The following is an 18,565-nucleotide window of genomic DNA, read 5'->3' as shown; positions in this document are numbered from 1 at the left end:
GTCTTTTTCACTTCCAAAAACGGTATACTACCGTAAAATTAATGTCCAATACATGTAATGTCCAATACAGTTTTTCACCGTATATAGTAGGGGAATTTACTGTTAACCATTTAACAGGTTTTTACTGTAGCATTTTTCCAGTCTTTTACCGTTAAATTCACGGTCATTTTTTAGTGTAGTAGGAATTTGATGAGAAGTGTAAAATATCTTTTGAAATTAGTATCTTGGCACATATAGAGGAAGAGACTTGCGTGAATCCTGTAGGTTTTCTGTTGTTAAAACACCTTATGAATCTGTGAATTTGTGAAGTTTGTCCAACTAATAGAAGAAAAATCATTATTTTTACATGCCAGACAACTGCGGTCTAAATTTGTGTTCACATTTACTGTTGTTCATTGAGTTTTTGCGGGTTTAGCGAAACTCAGTCCACCTTATTTGTTCCCGTAAGTGCGCCCTCTGCCATTTTTGTAAATTTAATGCGTCTAGCCCATAGATACAGTATGTATATCTATGGTCTAGCTAGCCAGCGTCATTCACTTCCAGCTATTTTTAGCTGTAAAAAACAGCTCGTTTTGCTGATTGATATTACAAAATGTTGTGTCTTACCATATTATTTTAATGTACTACCTTAATTATGAACACACTGGTTTGCGGTGCAAACGGTTTCACCGTTTACTGCACTGTTATTCTTCTTGTTATTTTCCTTCAGCGGCTAATGAACCGGAAGTCTCGCACATTCACAGACAACGGCTTACCTCTGCGTTGAAAATTTTATTTCGAGTAAAGATGCTGATTTCACACCAGGTTCAGTTGGTCACATGAATTTGCTGGATTGACCAACTGAAACTCTTCTAATGTGACCGCAAAAGAGAAAAACCTGAGATATTACTACAGTATCATAGAACTTCAGCTCTTGAGCTAAAACTGGACAACTGTGAAAGTAGTTACAGTTGCTTTTTCACCGGAAGCCGATATTTACAATTATGTAAAATCAATGCAAAGGCTCAAAAGCTTATTTTCCCCATCTGAACAGCATGTGTGTATGTGTGTGTGTGTGTGTGTGGAGGGAAAAAGAGGGACATGTGTCTTCATTTCCCTTTACGCCCGATTTCCTCTTTGACTGGATGTGAACCCTCCCCTGCAGCGAGTAGTGAGTGTGCACCTGCGCTCTCCCATGCCAGGCAAGAGAAAGCTGATTTGGCTGGGCTTCATTTGCAAAGGTATCCCACAGGTCAGCTAGGGGTCAGCCAGAGGTGACCGAAAGGTCGGCCAAGCCCTTGGGTATCTCTCCAAAGACCTGTGCTTCTCCCACAGCTCCTCTCTCATTGCATTCGGCCCTGTCAGGTCACAAAGATATCAATTCCCAACGCCACACAGATCCAAAGCACCACATAATCCTTCCCAGTCCTTAAAATGCTAACATACACATCCTCTCTGCTGTAGACTTACACACACACACACACACACACACAAACATCCCTGTCCTCTGCTTGCACACACTGTGCTATTTCAGTGGCGCTAACAGCAGTGTAGCACATCTCTCCCACCGAGGCACTGCTCTGTCACAGGCTGCTGTGTATTGATCTGCTGCTGGCTATAAATGAGCCGCTGCGGTGGCATCCAGCCTGCTTTTGCACTGAGCGAAGGTATTGAGCTGACTTCCAAACTGCAGTCTCAACTGACTTCTATTAGTGCTTCCTCTTATCAGTCAAACAGTGCACAGAGACAGGAAATGCAATTGATCTAGAGGAAGAAATCACTATAAGTCATATTTAACTTACACAACCCCTATCAAGCTTTGCAATGAGACAACATATATGCACATTTAAATCTGTTGCATTTATCTTTATGTTGATAAAGGCTGCTGTTGAAAATGGTTCTGATACATTATAATTTGATGTTTCTATTTTAATTTAATAAGAAAAAATTTGAAATTAAAATATTTTACTTTACTTAATAAATATAATATACTATAATATATATATATGTGACCCTGGAGCACAAAACCAGTCTTAAGTCGCTGGGGTATATTTGTAGCAATAGCCAAAAAACATTTTATGGGTCAAATATATATAATAATTATAGATATTATAATTATTTCAATTATAATATCTAATTATTTTAAACAACTAATTACAATATTATATAACTACAATTAATACAAAGTTACTGCATGTTTGTGACAAATGAATGGCTTTAACATCAGTAGTTAATTGTGCTGCGATTACATCTAGTGGTGAAACAGCAGAACTACACGTCTTAATATGGAACTGCACAATACACAAGAAAAACTGTGAAATTGACAAACACAAAGCCTTTTATTTTGGTAAGACACTTGCACTTAAAACGGCCAGTCATGACAAAAAACGACATTTTAAATATATAAAAACGTTTCATCTCCATAGACAGTCTATAATAACAAACAACTTTTTGCATGATTATCCTTCAGCAGTATCATTAAAAACTAGAGCTGGGCAACGATTTACATCTTTAACCGCGATTAAACGCATGATTTTCTGCGATTAATTGCATTGTTATGCACAAAATTCAATAATGCACTTTTTTCATTTAAAAGTACTGCTATATGAACAAAAGTGCAATAACATTTGATTCGCAAACATTTTAAACAAATAAGGTGCTTTTTTAACACCAGTATTCCTTTTACATAGCCTAGTAGCAGTTAAAATATTTCTTGTAAATCTCAACTTATAACATTAATGTAATCAAATTAAATATAAAACCAAAGCTATTTGCCACTGCCAGGGCATTAACGTTTTTATAGAAAATATTTTAGAGTTTGTTATAGAAAAAAAAGTTATGTTCAGAATCCAGAGCCTCGATCATAACATTATAACAGGCACCTTCCGAGTAGAGACCTGCACGATCGCGGGACCCAACGCAGCAGAGTGCGGCGCGGGACACTTGATGGGCGAGTGCGGGTGCGGGCGGGTAGAGACTCGTGTGTGCGGGATGCGGGCCAATAATTTTCTCCTATTAAATTCGGATAAGATATTATTTTTATGAGCAAGGCACCGAACCCCCAACTGCTCCCCGGGCGCCGCAGCTTAAATGGCTGCCCACTGCTCCGGGTGTGTGTTCACGGTGTGTGTGTGTTCACTGCTGTGTGTGTGCACTTAGGATGGGTTAAATGCTGAGCACAAATTCCAAGTAGGGGTCACCAATTGTCATCGTTAATCAATGAATGCGTTAACGCGATAACGCGTTCACTTGCCCAGCCCTATTAAAAACAAAACAAATAAGTAATTATTCTGAGTTAACATAAAAAAAGATGACATACTATATGACAATGATATGCATATTTAAAAAAAATAACAACAGTAAAAATACAAAATATTTATACAATATAATCAGTCCTTCAGTGGATACTACCATTTATGATTTATCTGTTATTTGTTGCAATAGTGTGCATAGTAAACTATTTTATTTCTTAATATGCATTTTGATATGAAAGCCTTTTTTTTCTTTTTATTTAAAGAACATATTTTTTCTTCTTTTTACTCTAAATTGAAAGTAAAATAGTAAATACTAAAAGAATAACATTAAACAAAATAGTAAACATGAATTTTAGTACAATCTCTGTCAATGAATAGGCCTTACATGTGACGTCAGAAAGTGCTTACAAATTTTTACTTACAACCTTTAGCCTTTTCCTAATTTTTCCGATACACTTGGGCAAAGTGTTTTAAAATATGTGCCACAGTTCAAGTTTACAAAGTAGAGGGCAAAACATGCATGAGTCATAAGCAGCTGTATCTGTGGACTTTTTCATGTAACCTTGCTCCTCTGTGAACACAAAGGCATCTGAAAGCAGCTCTCTGTATTTCTTTCTTTTTCTATGATCTATAGAATCTGACTGTGCTAAAGCCTGTGAGAGTGAATGTTGTTGTACCCAAAACAAATTGATGCTGACATTTGAAAACTTTGTGGAAGAGTTTCATGGAAACGCTGTACAGGCATTTGTCAGTGCAGCGCCATCAGTTTTAGAATTCTGAAATGATTTTTTTACATTTTTTTTGTAAGATCAAGTATGCGGTTTCTAAAATTCTAAGCATTTAAATGTCTCATCAGTCCTTCAGGTCAGTGTATCAAAAGATATATTCCATCAAAGTTCACGCTCAATGCTTAATTATTTTAAAGTTTAAATAACGGAGAAAACCAAAGTCTTGTCATTTCTCTCTCATTAGATTATCATATATTATACATTTCTTTCCTTAAAGAAATATATAAATAAAATCTCTCATTTCTGACATTAAGTCTTCTTTTTTACATAAAAAAAAAACTGTCACACAATCAAAAAAACAAAAAACTTAAAGTAATTCAATGAGAAAAAAAAACAAAAAACTGATTTTCATCAATATTAATGCCATATTCTGGGACATTTTTGAAGTTACAATAAACAGAATATAAATACTAATAAAAACATAAAATGATACTTTTTACAGTTTAGACAAAGCTACTTTGTACTTCTAATGAGTAAACATACCAAGAACCCTCACGCAGGCGTCTAAGCAGCAGCAAAAAGCGCAATGGACTCGCCAGATGGTTTCTCCGAAACAGACTCCAGATCAATAGTTGGGGTTATGGACTTTTTCAACCTCTGTGACAGAGATAAAGAGCGGCACTGGGCTCATTTTGATTTGAAAACAAATATTGATATAGAGAGTGTTTGCGCACCGTACATACCTGCAGCAGAGACCCTTCTGTGGTCCAAAGCTCATGTAGAGCCCCCAGTGGAATCCAGATGATGGAGACGAGAGAGATGAACCAGCCCACCACCTCTGCCCACAGCGGGTATGTGTAGGACTTACCGTATCGAGCTGGAGTATACTGAACAATACTGGAGATCAGAATACCCTGCAGAGAGAGACAGGAAACAGGACATTATTATTCATTCAGAGTAAAGCGTTATATCCCATCTGACCTTTCAGATCTGCACTTGCAGACACACACCAGACTCTACTTTATAAACATCTATCACTAAACAGTAAATGGAATGATTTTAATGTCCTTAAATTGAGAAAAGTGAATTTAAAGGGATAGTTCACCCAAAAATAAAAATTCCGTCATTAATTACTCACTCTCTCATGTCATTCCAAACCCATAAGAGCTTTGTTAAACGTTGTAACACAAATTAAGATATTTTTTATTAAATCCGAGAGCTTTCTGACCCTGCATAGACAGCAACACAACTGGCACATTCAAGGCCAAGAAAAGTAGTAAGGACATCGTTAAAATAGTCCACGTGACATCAGTGGTTCATCCTTAATTTTATGAAGCTTCGAGAATATTTTTTGTGTGCAAAAAAAAAGAAAGAAAATGACTTCATTCAACAATATCTTCTCTTCATGTCAGAATTTGAGGCACGTTCACAAGAGTTCCACATCACATTTGGAACAACATGAGGGTGAGTGATTAATGACAGAATTTTCAATTTGGGGTGAACTATCCCTTTAAGGTAGGATGCCTGGATCCCATGTATAAGGATGTGTGCACAACACAATCTGACAAAAAAGTGAGTTCTGTCATTGATTTTGTTTCAGTTCACTGCTACTTAATGGAAAAAAGAGAAAACGTGTCTTGTTGGAAAAAAGTGACTATTTTCAAGTCATCTGAGCTTTGAAACCATTTATTCTGGAACAGATCTATAGTTGTCAACGTTATGAAATATAGAGGATCCCAAAATGTCCGGTTTTCTTTTTTTCTCACCAGCACAAGCATGGGTGACAGGAACTGCCAGCAGACACGGAAGAAGAGGTTTGGTTTCTTCCCCAGCATATTCTCCAGCATTATACTGAGTCGTCTCACTCCTGCGAGAGAGCACGAAAGAGGTGAGATAAAACCTTCATATCTCAATAGGAGCTGTGCTTCAATGGCTGCATCTGGTTGTCTGTGATCTTGAAGTGCAGACTGAAGGAAGTGAAATTCACCAAATATGAGCGTGATGGCGAGCACCTCGAAGAAGGCCAGAAACATAAGAGACACCACAGCTGTGTAGTGATCCATCAGCTGAAACACATATATCCCACCCTGCACACACACACACACACACACAATATTATTTCACTACCATCAGTTTTGTGTCATAATCAAAACAATGACTATACAGCAGATATATATGCAATGGAAAATGGAAATGGCCTTTAAGTTTTCCAGTAATAATACTACATCATTTTTATCTATGGAAGAAATATATGTTTGTTATGGTGTCTTTAATGGTGTCTAAACTTCAGTAGCAAAAACGCCAGTTTGTAAGTTTGATTCATTTTAGTAAATCAGTTCAAACTGTCCATTTCAATGCATCTATTTCATTATATTCTCATTGAAGGTCATTTTTCACACATTAAAATTAGTTAAAATATGTAGATATTTTGCCTCTTCTGAATCAATTCCCTAGAGAAAAATAATATACTAAAATGCATTTGAAATACATTTATTTCATGCTAAGTATACTACAAATGCATTTACATATTTGTGTATTTAATAAAAATACCTTGCAATTGTATTTCTGGTATACTAAACTGGTATACTTAAGGTCTGCTAAATAGGAACAACTAATTTTGTACTTAATGCACTTTATTTGTGTGGAAGTAGAACTGAAGTCAAACTAAATATATACTGAAGCATATTTGATTCTGCTAAAGTGGAAATATTTCAATTATACTTCAGGTACACTTTAACTATCTTGCATTCAAAGACAGATATTATTCAAAGATCAAACAATCCTCATCAATAGTGACATTAAAACACATTTTAGGCTTAATATTAAGAAATGTGCAGTGTGCACAAGTAATACTCCAAATACAGTTTAATTATAATTTTTATATCAGTAAGTCTCGAGCGATATGTCAGTAAATAATTTAATAGATTTGAACTATACTTAGTATGAAATAAATGTATTTTAAATATATTACTGTTTTACTAGGGGTTTTACTCGTTGAATCAATTTATTTATAAGCTCTAAAATTGTTTAATTTCAAAAATATACTGGGAAAAAAAAAAACTGAGAAATACTGGGATATAATATCCTTCATTTGTTTTCTCAAACTAAAACTATGTTCCAAGTGTCAAGTGTTAACAGTTCCAGGAACAGTCTTATACTCGATCCAAGTATAACAAAATCTCAACTATAAGAACACATTACTTGTTTATGAAGTGAAACTAGATCATATTTACCCTGGTAATGTGAGGGATCCCCAGCAGAAATCCAACACTGCACACTGCCAGAACAATCAGCTCCTTCCTCTTAAAAACTTGCAGAACTTTCTTGCCAAAACCGTCCATGATGAAAGTTACAGCCACTTCCACCATGGCAAACTGCACAGTGTACATGTAAACATATAATAGGTCAAACTGCACAAACACATGTTTATAACTCTGTTGAAACACCTGGTGAGTTGGGAATTTCCCTTATTCTTATCACCTTTCCACACACGAGACATTTTCACATATTATACTGCTCCATCTAAACACATGTGGCATGGATTTTCCAGCTGCACTCTTATCTCTCATCTTGCTAGCAAGATTGTGTTGACCCTGACTCCTTTACAGTTGTGTCTTTTCTATGTGTGCACCAGCTTTTAGGACCAGTGATCTTGGTCCTTAAAACTCTGAATTATGTTTTTTGGCAGTACAGAAACATAGCAATAAAAGCTGTGAAGCAATCATAAAGTGAATCCTTTTTTAGCTCAAGAGATTCATTAAATTTCCTGCTAGATTTCTGCTTGTCAACAAACCTAGAGAACACACAAGGACATGGGAGGACTGGGATGCACAGCTGCAGAAATTAACGAGACAGATGAAAGAAAATAAAATGAACAAATATGCCATCTGTGGCCTATCAAAATTTACCAAGGCAGCATTATGTTTATACTTTGCACAGAAGACAATTGCAGAATGCACTGTGACAAAACTGATCCGATAAGGTGGACAGAATGCATGGAATTGTTGATTATAAAGGTTAAAGACATCAGTTTAGCACTTTTTGAGAGAGAAAACAAGTGTGTCCTGTGTGAATGGCTTCTTAGATGGTAGCTACCTGTTTTATGTGGGTATTAGACAGAGAGGAAGCTTACTAGGGATTGAAATTGTGTTTTGAGGCCGATTCTACCTGACTGTCCAATCCAAGGCAGAGTAACATGATGAAAAACAGAGGAGCCCAGAGCTGAGAGACTGGCATAGTGGAAAACACTTCCGGATACACCACAAACACCAGACCAGGCCCTGCAAGAAAACACACCCACAACATCACTCTCTTGGCCAACAAAGAGAACCAGATCTTTCATTGTTTTGAAGAATCTCCGCTTGACAAATTTTGTCATGTTTAATTCCATTTAAATTCTGCACTTTTCCACCAAAATCAGTGCAGAAAAAAAAAAAAAGAAACAAACAAACAAAAAAATAACACAGGAGATGGAGACTAAAAAGAATGGGAAAAGAAGCTGGAGAAAATAATTTTTAATTTTCAATGGGATTAATGACAGAATTTTCATTTTTGTGTGAACTAACCCTTTAAGGAGAGAGAAAAGAGAGTGAAGGAACAAAAGTGACAAAGACATTAAACTATTTGTTATGATGAATACTCCGCAAAGCCACTGAACAACACAACTGTAATTGTATTTCTCAGAACAAAACATCTGTCTGCTGTTCTGAGAGATAAAGGATGACTGGGTGAAATCGTGCTGATAAGGTGAAAATAGTTGAGGCAGGAAGTAAGTGCATCCTCAAAAAATACATAAATATATCATACAAAATATGATATTGAACAGTGTGCGAACTCATCATTTTTGGCAGCATCTCTGTGTTATCCTTGAGGTCTTAATGGGTTAAACTGGTGGAAATTGATGGACTCGGATGATAACATGTTTTACTAAACTGCTGTAATATAAACAAAAAATATTATGATATGGTAAACTGCTGTGAAGTTCTCTTGAGGGCAGCTCAACTCAAGGACATGCTTTTATCATTGTTTTTTGTTTTCACATTGTTCTACTCAGCCTACCTTGGTACATTTCTTCCATGAATAGTCCCTTTATTTTTTTTCTCTGGCCTAATCCTATCCACCCTTCACCTCCTCTCACACTTATCCTCTCTCTGGCAGTACGGAACAAAAACTTTTCTGAAAAAAAGCTGGAATTATCCCACTGCATTCTCATTTCATTAGCTTGCATGGCGTTGACATCGACTTCCTTAGGCCTGTTTTGTGCATGAAAGTTTTGATTATTTATTTATATCAGTGCCCATATTCATAGGTCACAGAACAAGACACTGGCAATGTAAAAACTGCTGTGTAGATTAATTAGGATTTGGAAGTAAATGTGATTGCCCTACTCGGAGCATTTGATTCCCCACAGAGCACAACAGCAAAGAGCATTGTGATCCTTGTGACAAAGAGCATTGTGACAGCTTTGTGGTCCTCTGGTCCTTAAAACTAAATTGTGATTCTTGGCCGTACAGAGACACAGCAATAAAACCAGACAGTAAAAGTGGGTTCAACAAACCTTGAAATGCACAAGGACAGAGGAGGACTAGAATCACAGCTGCAGAGACTGATATTACAGAGAAAAGGAAAACAAACTTACCATCAGTGGCAATGTCATCTACAGGTAGGTTGTGAATGTGGGCCATGTACCCAATGGCAGAGAAAATAACAAACCCGGCCACGATACTAGTGGCTGAATTAGCCAGAGAGACGATATAGGTGTCCCTGTAAAATAAAAGGCAAAGAGCAACAAAGAGAATGAAACATGTTTTCCTGGAAGATAACAGACCCTTTTAGCTCTGATCAGTGTAAAAAAAACTTACAGGCAAATAAAAAGGAAGGTTACAATTTGAAAGCTACACAAGTACACATTTTTTGTTTACTTAGATACATTTAATTAAATAAGCTTTTAAAATGTAAAATGTTAACTTGTTATTACTAAACCTGAGGATGTTGTTGTTGAACTTGTTGTAACTGGCCATAGATATCATAGAACCAAAGGAGATGCCGATGGAGTTAAAGATCTGAGCAGCAGCATTGACCCACACCTACAACGTAAGTTTAACAAACACATACAAGCACAGGGTTTTATTTTTGTCCTGTGTTTTAATAAAACATGAACAGGAATCATATTTCACGTTTGCTTTACTATATGGAATTACTAGGACTCTCAATTGATCTAAATATTTATTAGCAATTAAATCACAGCTTTTGCACAGTTAACATTTTTATGAAAAGAAAACAAAGTAACGTGCGAATTTTGGGTTTGGCTAATTGTATAAGCATTTATAGAAGCAACACAAATAGAAACAGGGGAAATATGTGTCATGAAAAATAAAACCTGCCATTCATTCAATGCCCCAGTTTTTCCAAAGATTTTCCAGTGTTAAAGTTATTATTTTAAAACTACTCCAGAGTCCAGACCTGTTGATTATCTTCACCAAGTGCTAATTACATGTCATATGGTAAACCACCACAATTCCCACAGTAATGCTGTTGTTTATCAGTGGTACTACAGTAATGATGTGGTAGCATGTAAACAGCTTCTAGTTTGTTTTTAACACTATGTGACTTGAATGGTTTTCACATGTGATCTCACCTGGACTTCCAAGAGTTTACTCCAGTTTGGCATGAGAAAGAAGAGAATGCCATCTCTTGCTCCAGGCAACTGGACATTATTGACCAGCAATGCAAACAGTATGAAATAAGGGAACGTGGCAGTAAAGTACACAACCTATAGACAGAGGTATTTATATTTGTGATAACAAGGCAAATACATGTGCGCACACACATATATATATATATATATATATATATATATAGATATATAATTATTTTACATGATTATATTATTTTTTATCAATAATTTTATTTCCATCATTTTCTTGTATTCACCTAAAATATGAAATATGTTAAATACGGTTACTTTTACAGTTGACATACTAAGCCTTATTGTATACACACCAACATATTGTTTATCTTTAACTATCCATTTGTAGTTTAAACATGCTATTGTGTCCCATATTAAAGGCTTAATTTATAAATGATGTGAGCTTTGAACTCGGACCTTTCCGGTGGATTTGACTCCTTTAAAGATACAGAAATAAACAATGGCCCAGGCCAGGACTAGAAGGCCAAAGAGTTCCCAACGAATCCCTCCAGCATGCTCAATCCCTGTGGTCATTTCTAAAACCTTATGACTGGGGGAATAAAAAAAACAAAACATTTACAAAGCACAATCACACAACAGAGCAAATTTATATCAGTCTCAGGAGTCTGACATTACATTGACTTGATTCATAGAATAAACCTTAAAATATATTGTTAAAGGTTCATTAAAGCTTCATTAATGCCCATCATTTCATAGGACATTCGTTATTACTACACACAATGAGACGGCACTCTTTAACTTTTCCAAATGTTCCATTTACATTGATTACAGGAAATTCAACAATACAGAGTGATACACAACTATAATCCATGACAAAAAGTCAAGCATTCCCACCAAATATGGCATAAAGACCGTAAACAAATTAAAATGTGTTACTCACTCAAAGAACTGTTGACTGGCTGATTTCAGATGTGTGGCATTGCCAGGAAAACCAGTGGAACAGTTGCCAACTGCATTCCATGTGTTGTTGCAGGACTGCCATGGCAATGAGGGGCTGAAAGAGTGAAGCAGGTAGTAGAGAGCCCAGGTCATGAGCACATTGTAGTAGGTGCAGAGCACGTAAGAAATCACCACCGTGGCAAGCCCCACACCTGAAGACAGACAAAGAAAGCGTGAGACACCAGGAGACGCCACCTTGTCCAAGCCTTTCACTGCTGAACAGACTCACATTGGAACAGCGACTAGGGCTCTTCAGAGGCTCTGAAATGTTTCGTTTTTGTTTTAGAAGAAAAAGAATAAAACTGTTGACCCCCAGAAGTACATTTTTAGGTTAACATACAGGTTCCAAAAGAACAAAGCAAATCTTCAAGACAGATGTTTTAGGTCAAGTTATATTAAGAGGGCTCTATCTGAAAACATTTCTAAACATATGCTAAGAAAGAAAAACTTTTCAGCAGTTGCTCATGATTCTTGTTATCCTTTTTTATTAAATATTTTTTGGTGGCTGGCCAAAACAACCAAGGCTAATGCAAGATGTTCTAGCAGATTTGAATCAGAAAGCCTTTTTTTATTGAGGATTGCATGAATGAATCAATTAAGGCGGTTCAAATCTAGCTTGCGCTCATATATTATATATATATAATATATTTATATATATATACAATTATATATATATATATATATATATATATATTGAGTACAAACCTTAATGTTTAAGCATATAATGATATTCTAGGGAATTGTGTGCTTTTAATTTTATAGCAACAGTTTGGACAGGACCCGTTTCTATTCTAAAATGACAATGCCACTATGTATAAGGCAAGGTTAAAAAAGAAATGATTGATTCAGTCAGTGAGGAAGAACTTGACTGGTCTGCATAAAGCAAAGTCCTGATCCCAGCTGAACACCTCTGGTGTGATTTTAAATGCACACCTTAAGCCAAAAACTCATTACCAAACACCAATGACTAGTACATAGGGGTACAGTCATTTTAGACACTTCCAAAACTGTTGCAAAAGAGATGGAAATATAATTCTTAAATACATGAATTATGTTTCCATCTATGTTGCTACAGTTTTGGAAGTGCCTTTTTCTGTTTTAAAAGAAGGGGGTGTAGAAAAACTTTTCAGCAGTTGCTCATGATTCTTGTTATCCTTTTTTATTAAATATTTTTTGGTGGCTGGCCAAAACAACCAAGGCTAATGCAAGATGTTCTAGCAGATTTGAATCAGAAAGCCTTTTTTTATTGAGGATTGCATGAATGAATCAATTAAGGCGGTTCATTGTCCATATAGTGTATGTACAAGTCATTGGTGTTTGGTGATGAGTTTTTGGCTCTCCATTAACATTAGGTCAAAGAGAAACAACTGAAGTCTCTTTCAAGGAAAGTCTGTTCACTCGGCGGCCATATTTGCAACGCCTCCGGGCAGCTCATCCAAGACCAATTCCTATCTAAATGAATGGAGGAATCCTGAAATCTCAAACATTGTTCACTGAACTCGCAATTAAATTACATATTTTAAATCAGCAACAAAATCTGAAATGAACTGCCCCTTGAATGTTGTTTCTTATGCTCAAATAGCATTTAAAAAGCTTATTTTTATGACACTGATTTGATTTTCTTCCATGTTTTGATACTCGCTTTAAATCCATGGATTAGCTATCGTCACTCTACGTGGATCTTGGCATTATTTTGTATTCCTTTCCCACCGTCTAAATGGAATGTTCACTAGTTGTTTCAGGCCTGAATAGTAGAAAGCTCTACAAACAGGAATGTTGTTGTTGGCACGTTCCGTGCTGCCCTCTAAGGTCACCCAGATTCCCTCAGTGCCTTTTGGTCTCCTGAACTTAAGCCTAAATGAGTTCACTGCTTCAGTAAAACTATAGATCAGAGGCATTATGGGATCATTGGATGCTCTACTGGAAATCCAGAATCAACAGTGAATCTAAACGGTTTTGTTTTTGCATGACCATGGTTACTATCCACTGCACGTAACATTATTGTAAACTTTGTGTTGCTCTGAATTTTATTTCATAAACAGATCTGTTATTAAAATGTTTGTATGCACCTAAAATTGCATCACATATCATTAAAAGGGGAAACACTATTTGGTTTGTAAATATTTATTACATTTCAAAGAGTAAATCAACCCCAAAATCTGTATTATAATTATTTTCTTATGGAGAAACCTGGGCCCCAAACATTTAATTGGGTCTATAGATGATCAGCCAAAGTGATATCAGCCATCAGCAAATGTATGTATGCGTGAACAGATAAAAAACAGATCTGCATTGAGAGATATTAAGTTGCATTAATTAAAACTATATGCCGAAATTTTGTTTCTGTGACAAATACTATAAAAAGAAAGGCATTTTGGCCAGCTGCCACACAAGTTTATCAGGGCTGCATTTCCCAAAAGCATCGTAAGCCTAAGTTGATCGTAGATCCATTGGTGGCAATGGGTCTACGATGTACTTAGGCTTACGATGCTTTTGGGAAATGCAGCCCAGTACAGTTAGAAAAAGTCTTTTTTTGAGAACAGATGAAATATTTTTCAGAACCCATAGAATTCATCTTCTCTGATGTACCACATGCAATTCTACCACCCGTTCCACATTCTGAGAATCACATTAGTGCTGTATGACTAAACATAATTACATGCACTCTCTCTCTATCTCTTTCCTGTTAAGTGCACAAATAAGCCACTCTAATGTCTTATTCTGTCTTATACTGAGCTGAATGGTGCCATTTTGACCATGGCACCTTGTTAAGTCACGCAACCCTGATGTCAACACCTGATGAAAGACTAACCCATGAGGAAATGATTACCCCAGAGACAGAAAGGTTACTTAGGTGTGAGGTTACTTTACTGAGCATACCAAGATAGATAATGCAGAAGTAAAAGGAAGAGCTTTATAACAAAGGAGAGCCACTGAATAGCCCATTGCTCACTTTTTTAGGTGGATTGTCAGAACATCACAAAGAATGTGTCATAAGGGTACATTTCAGTCAAAAGAATATACAGAAAGAACTACCTGCTTCAGTCCCTCTGCTAGCAAGGAGCCATAATCGGCTGAAATGAGCGCTATATCAAGGGACGGACCCAAAAGATTTGACCGGGTAGACTATCTCTGTCTTTGAGGAAAGAAGTCCTTAGTTAGCAGGTGAAAGAATGTCAAAAAAAAAAAAAAGGAAAGAAATCCAAATGACAAACAGTGATGGCTGAACATCTTAATGTTGACACTCACTTTGGTCACAAATAAGTTGCCCTCAATTTACATAAAATGGCATTATTTAAAAAAAAATTATTTTATTTAATTGTTTTTTTGTTTGTTTTGCAACATGTAATCATGTAGATAATAGTATTATTGTTTTTAATATTTTATGACATAACAATTAATCATAACCTGTGAATAAATAAATGAACTAAAATAGATTTATTTCCAAATATTCCAAATGAAATGGTCTCGAGGCTCAGGTTGAAATTGACTCAATGATTTAAAAATAGTTCTTCCAGTTTATTATCAGTAATAAAGATTTTTCACTTAAAAGTGATGAGGATTCTAGAAGGAATATTGTTGTTTGCACATTAACAATGCATGATTTCATAAACATAGGAATTCAAATATGAAGAGGTTGATTCAGATACAGAAAACTGAGTAGAAATAAGGTAAACACAGTAGAGATCAGCCATCACTAGATCATCAGAGATCAAGCATCATATAATTGCAGGTCCACACATTTTATAGGGAAAATAGACAAGCTTTGCAGTCAGTATCCATGCTTGAACTGCCACGTCAAAGCAAAGAGACGAGATCAACCACTAAACATAGTCCAGCAAAATGATAAGAGTTGCAATGCTTAAAATAAATACCTTTTAGCAATTTCATAAAATAAGTATGTTACTGTAACACTGTTCAGTGATATATGATGAGCATTCACCTTTGTTGACACAATAACCAACAGAAAAAAGCAGGACATAAATAATCACTGGGAAACAAAAAAACAAGGTTTTACAAGAATTTATATAAAAACTTTGGGTTTGAGACTTTAGTCTTTGCAACTTCAGGGATCTTATCTATGCACAATCAGCTTGTAACACTCCAAAGAGAAAGGAAAACTTGAAATTGCATCATATGACCCCTTTAAATGATTTATTCCTTGAACTCATTTGATGTCATTGAACAGATTTGAACAGTGGTAAGAGTTGAGCAGGAGGCTATTCGTGTGATTGAAATACTGGAATGTCCCATACAACATATAAAATAAAAAGACCGGCCATTTGCTTGGACTATGTTTGGATGGCAGAATTGAACACAGGAGATGTGAGGGATTAGGGCACAAGGACCACTCACCTTTGAAGAGGGGACATATTTTAGCCAGAGAGTGGACCGGCCCCAGACGGGTGTACTGCCCAACAGTGAACTCCATGAACAGCAGTGGGATACCACAGAGAAACAACATGATCAAGTAGGGAATCAAGAAAGCACCTGGAACATATGAAAGATTGGAAATTGAAACATGATAACAATAATTGATTTGAAATGATTAAATATTCTTGAAATAAAACTGAATTTGTTTTTAATAAAAATATTGTTTTGCTTCAGCGGTCACAAATGTATTTTTGTCTTCATAAAACTGACAGGGATACATCAAAAGAATATTAACGATAGTCGGATAGTCTTGTAATTCCATTTTCTACCCCGCAAAAAGTCATTCTGTGAGGTTAAAACGATTTTCTTGCAACTCATATTAATGCGAATTTACCATAAAAAGAGGTAAAAAAGAGGTCTTTCAGGAGAGCAAGATGATTTATTCACATGCTCTAATAAATAAAAAGGTCTTGCCACAGATATCTTCCTTATGACTTCAAAACTTTTTTTAAGATTAAAAAAAAAAAATCAAAAATTTTGGGTCATGAATGGTTTTGAAAACACAGGTGCAGAAAGAAAACATTCATCTGGACAATATGTATATGCACTGAACAAACTAAAACTATATGGAGCGATACAAACATGAAGCAATGGGAGGCAGGATTGTCTGCTGTGAACTTTAAATATCACAGATCACTGCTTACAGTTTTATTGATTATTACTCTCGGAACAGTATATATCGCATCTCTTCAAACATTTTAAACAATTTAAATCATTTTGGCACGCATCTGGTATATCTTTTCAAGATTTTTTTTTAACAATTGAAAATACTGTATATGGAATTTGCCAACCCAATAAGGAAATTTTATGGTTGATAAATATACATGAACAACGACCGCTTATGTTCTAACTCATATGTTTTAAGTCAATAATTAACCATGGAAAAACGGTCAAAAGAGCAACATAAAAATAGGCAGATCCAACGATGAAACAAAGTCTTGCGTGAGAAAAACAAGAGACATATCCAATGGCACAAACTCCTGGAGTTACTATTGTTACATCTTATAGTTACACAACTGCTGCAACCTTAGCTTCAAATCAATTCTATAAATAGAAATAAAATAAACACTAAATAAAGGTCATACATTTTGAAAATGTAGTTCATGAAAATAACTTGTACAAATATTTATATTTTTACACTCTAAAAAGGTGGTAAACCCTTAAGTAAAAACTATTAAAAACCTTTCACACGTGTACACAAATCATTATGTTAAAACATTATTCGTTCATTTGTGGCTCGTGCCTAGCAAGAAAGTGTTTTTACATAAAAGGACCAGTGGTATGTGACTTTTTTTTTACTTTGATGAATTTGACAATAAAGGGGTCCTCTCTGTTATGGTTTGTATGTCACATGACAACAAAACGGCTTCCTGCATGTTGACGTTAGTTGGCCACACTGACTTATTTGCCAGATAAAAGTTTTTTTTTCTCAAAAGTAGATATTATATTTTAAAAAATGTTCTTTTAGATATTTTAATTCGGAGACTCTAAATGCACTTAGCTATGATTAATATACTGTAAAGCATAATTAACATTCTGATGAAAACTATTATGGTTACCATGTCAATTTTTGTAAGGGCTAGTAATAAGATACATAATAAGAATATAAGCATGGTACCAGAGCGGCTCTGCGGTGATCAGTCAGGAGAGAGGAGCAGCAGGAGTCTCGGCGCTTACCTCCTCCGCTCCTGTAGCACAGGTACGGGAAGCGCCACACGTTTCCCAAACCCACAGCATAACCGACGGAGGCGAGCACGAACTCCAGACGCCGACCCCACGTTTCTCTCGGCTCCGCTGACTGGTGATCATCCTTAGCCGGCCTCATGGCTTCAGCATTGCCGAGCTCTACCTCCTCTTTTTCCTCAAGCTGCTGCAATGTAAACTTACTAGATGTGCTCTCGGTTTTATTATCAGCTCCGACTCCCATCATTACATACGTTTACAGCTGAATAAAGCGAAGGATGTCTCAACAATAAAAGAGTGCTATAATCATATAAAACACATACATTATTATTTTTTAAATGTAAAGACAACGAGATACCGCATTGTCTATAACTGTTCCAAATACATAATAGGCACAAGTCGTAGCAGCTTATATAGCTCAGTTACACAATTTTTAAGACCAGCCCCCGTAAACTAGCTATAGTTTCCTGTTACATAGCTGTCACGATACTGGCCCCGCCCTTTTAGTGACGCAAGTCGACTGTGAAAACGCGCTGCTCTAGGCTATGCAATGCTCATTTGCTCACGTGCGAATTAAAAATCGAGTCAAATAACGCGCATGCACGTGTAGAGGTAGGTGCGCTTCATGCAGAATTAATGTCGCCTGTATTACCGACTTGAAACATTATATACTGATGATGATAAAGGTTTTAATCGTGATATTTGACTACTGGACTCCAAATTTGAGGATTTAGATTGACCATATTGTAGACCAGTAGCCTGGGCTATGTAATTTAATACAAATTCAGCTAGTTAGAGGTTTAGGTTTACACGTAACATCCTCTTCTTTCATGTATGGA

At 36.0% G+C, this 18,565-nt stretch overlaps 1 protein-coding gene across 4 annotated transcripts; it reads right to left on the bottom strand.

Annotated features, from left to right (window-relative positions):
• Nucleotides 1–1,313: 1,313 nt before the first annotated feature.
• On the bottom strand, nt 1,314–18,142 carry LOC107743342 (sodium- and chloride-dependent GABA transporter ine-like). Of its 4 annotated transcripts, none has more exons than XM_016556516.1 (14): nt 17,721–18,142; nt 15,966–16,100; nt 11,551–11,761; nt 11,067–11,199; nt 10,599–10,733; nt 9,944–10,047; nt 9,600–9,724; nt 8,129–8,241; nt 7,195–7,335; nt 5,949–6,048; nt 5,728–5,828; nt 4,705–4,875; nt 4,505–4,618; nt 1,314–1,337 (listed from the first exon to the last, which is right to left on the bottom strand). In XM_016556516.1, exons 1-13 carry the CDS (start codon nt 17,971–17,973, stop codon nt 4,526–4,528), a joined length of 1,815 nt encoding a protein of 604 aa, XP_016412002.1. In that variant the 5' UTR covers nt 17,974–18,142; the 3' UTR covers nt 1,314–1,337; nt 4,505–4,525. The 4 variants fall into 4 exon arrangements, with proteins under 4 accessions (XP_016412002.1, XP_016412003.1, XP_016412001.1 ...); XM_016556517.1 differs by lacking the exon at nt 1,314–1,337 and adding an exon at nt 1,727–1,743; XM_016556515.1 differs by lacking the exon at nt 1,314–1,337 and having other exon boundaries at nt 4,042–4,618.
• Between the last annotated feature and the right edge of the window lie 423 nt (nt 18,143–18,565).

Source organism: Sinocyclocheilus rhinocerous, unplaced genomic scaffold (assembly GCF_001515625.1).
Source record: "Sinocyclocheilus rhinocerous isolate Xijiao unplaced genomic scaffold, SAMN03320098_v1.1 scaffold2844, whole genome shotgun sequence".
In the NCBI taxonomy this organism is placed as follows: domain Eukaryota; kingdom Metazoa; phylum Chordata; class Actinopteri; order Cypriniformes; family Cyprinidae; genus Sinocyclocheilus; species Sinocyclocheilus rhinocerous.
Note: the sequence above shows the minus strand (reverse complement) of the source record. Positions and strands in the feature narration are given on the sequence as shown.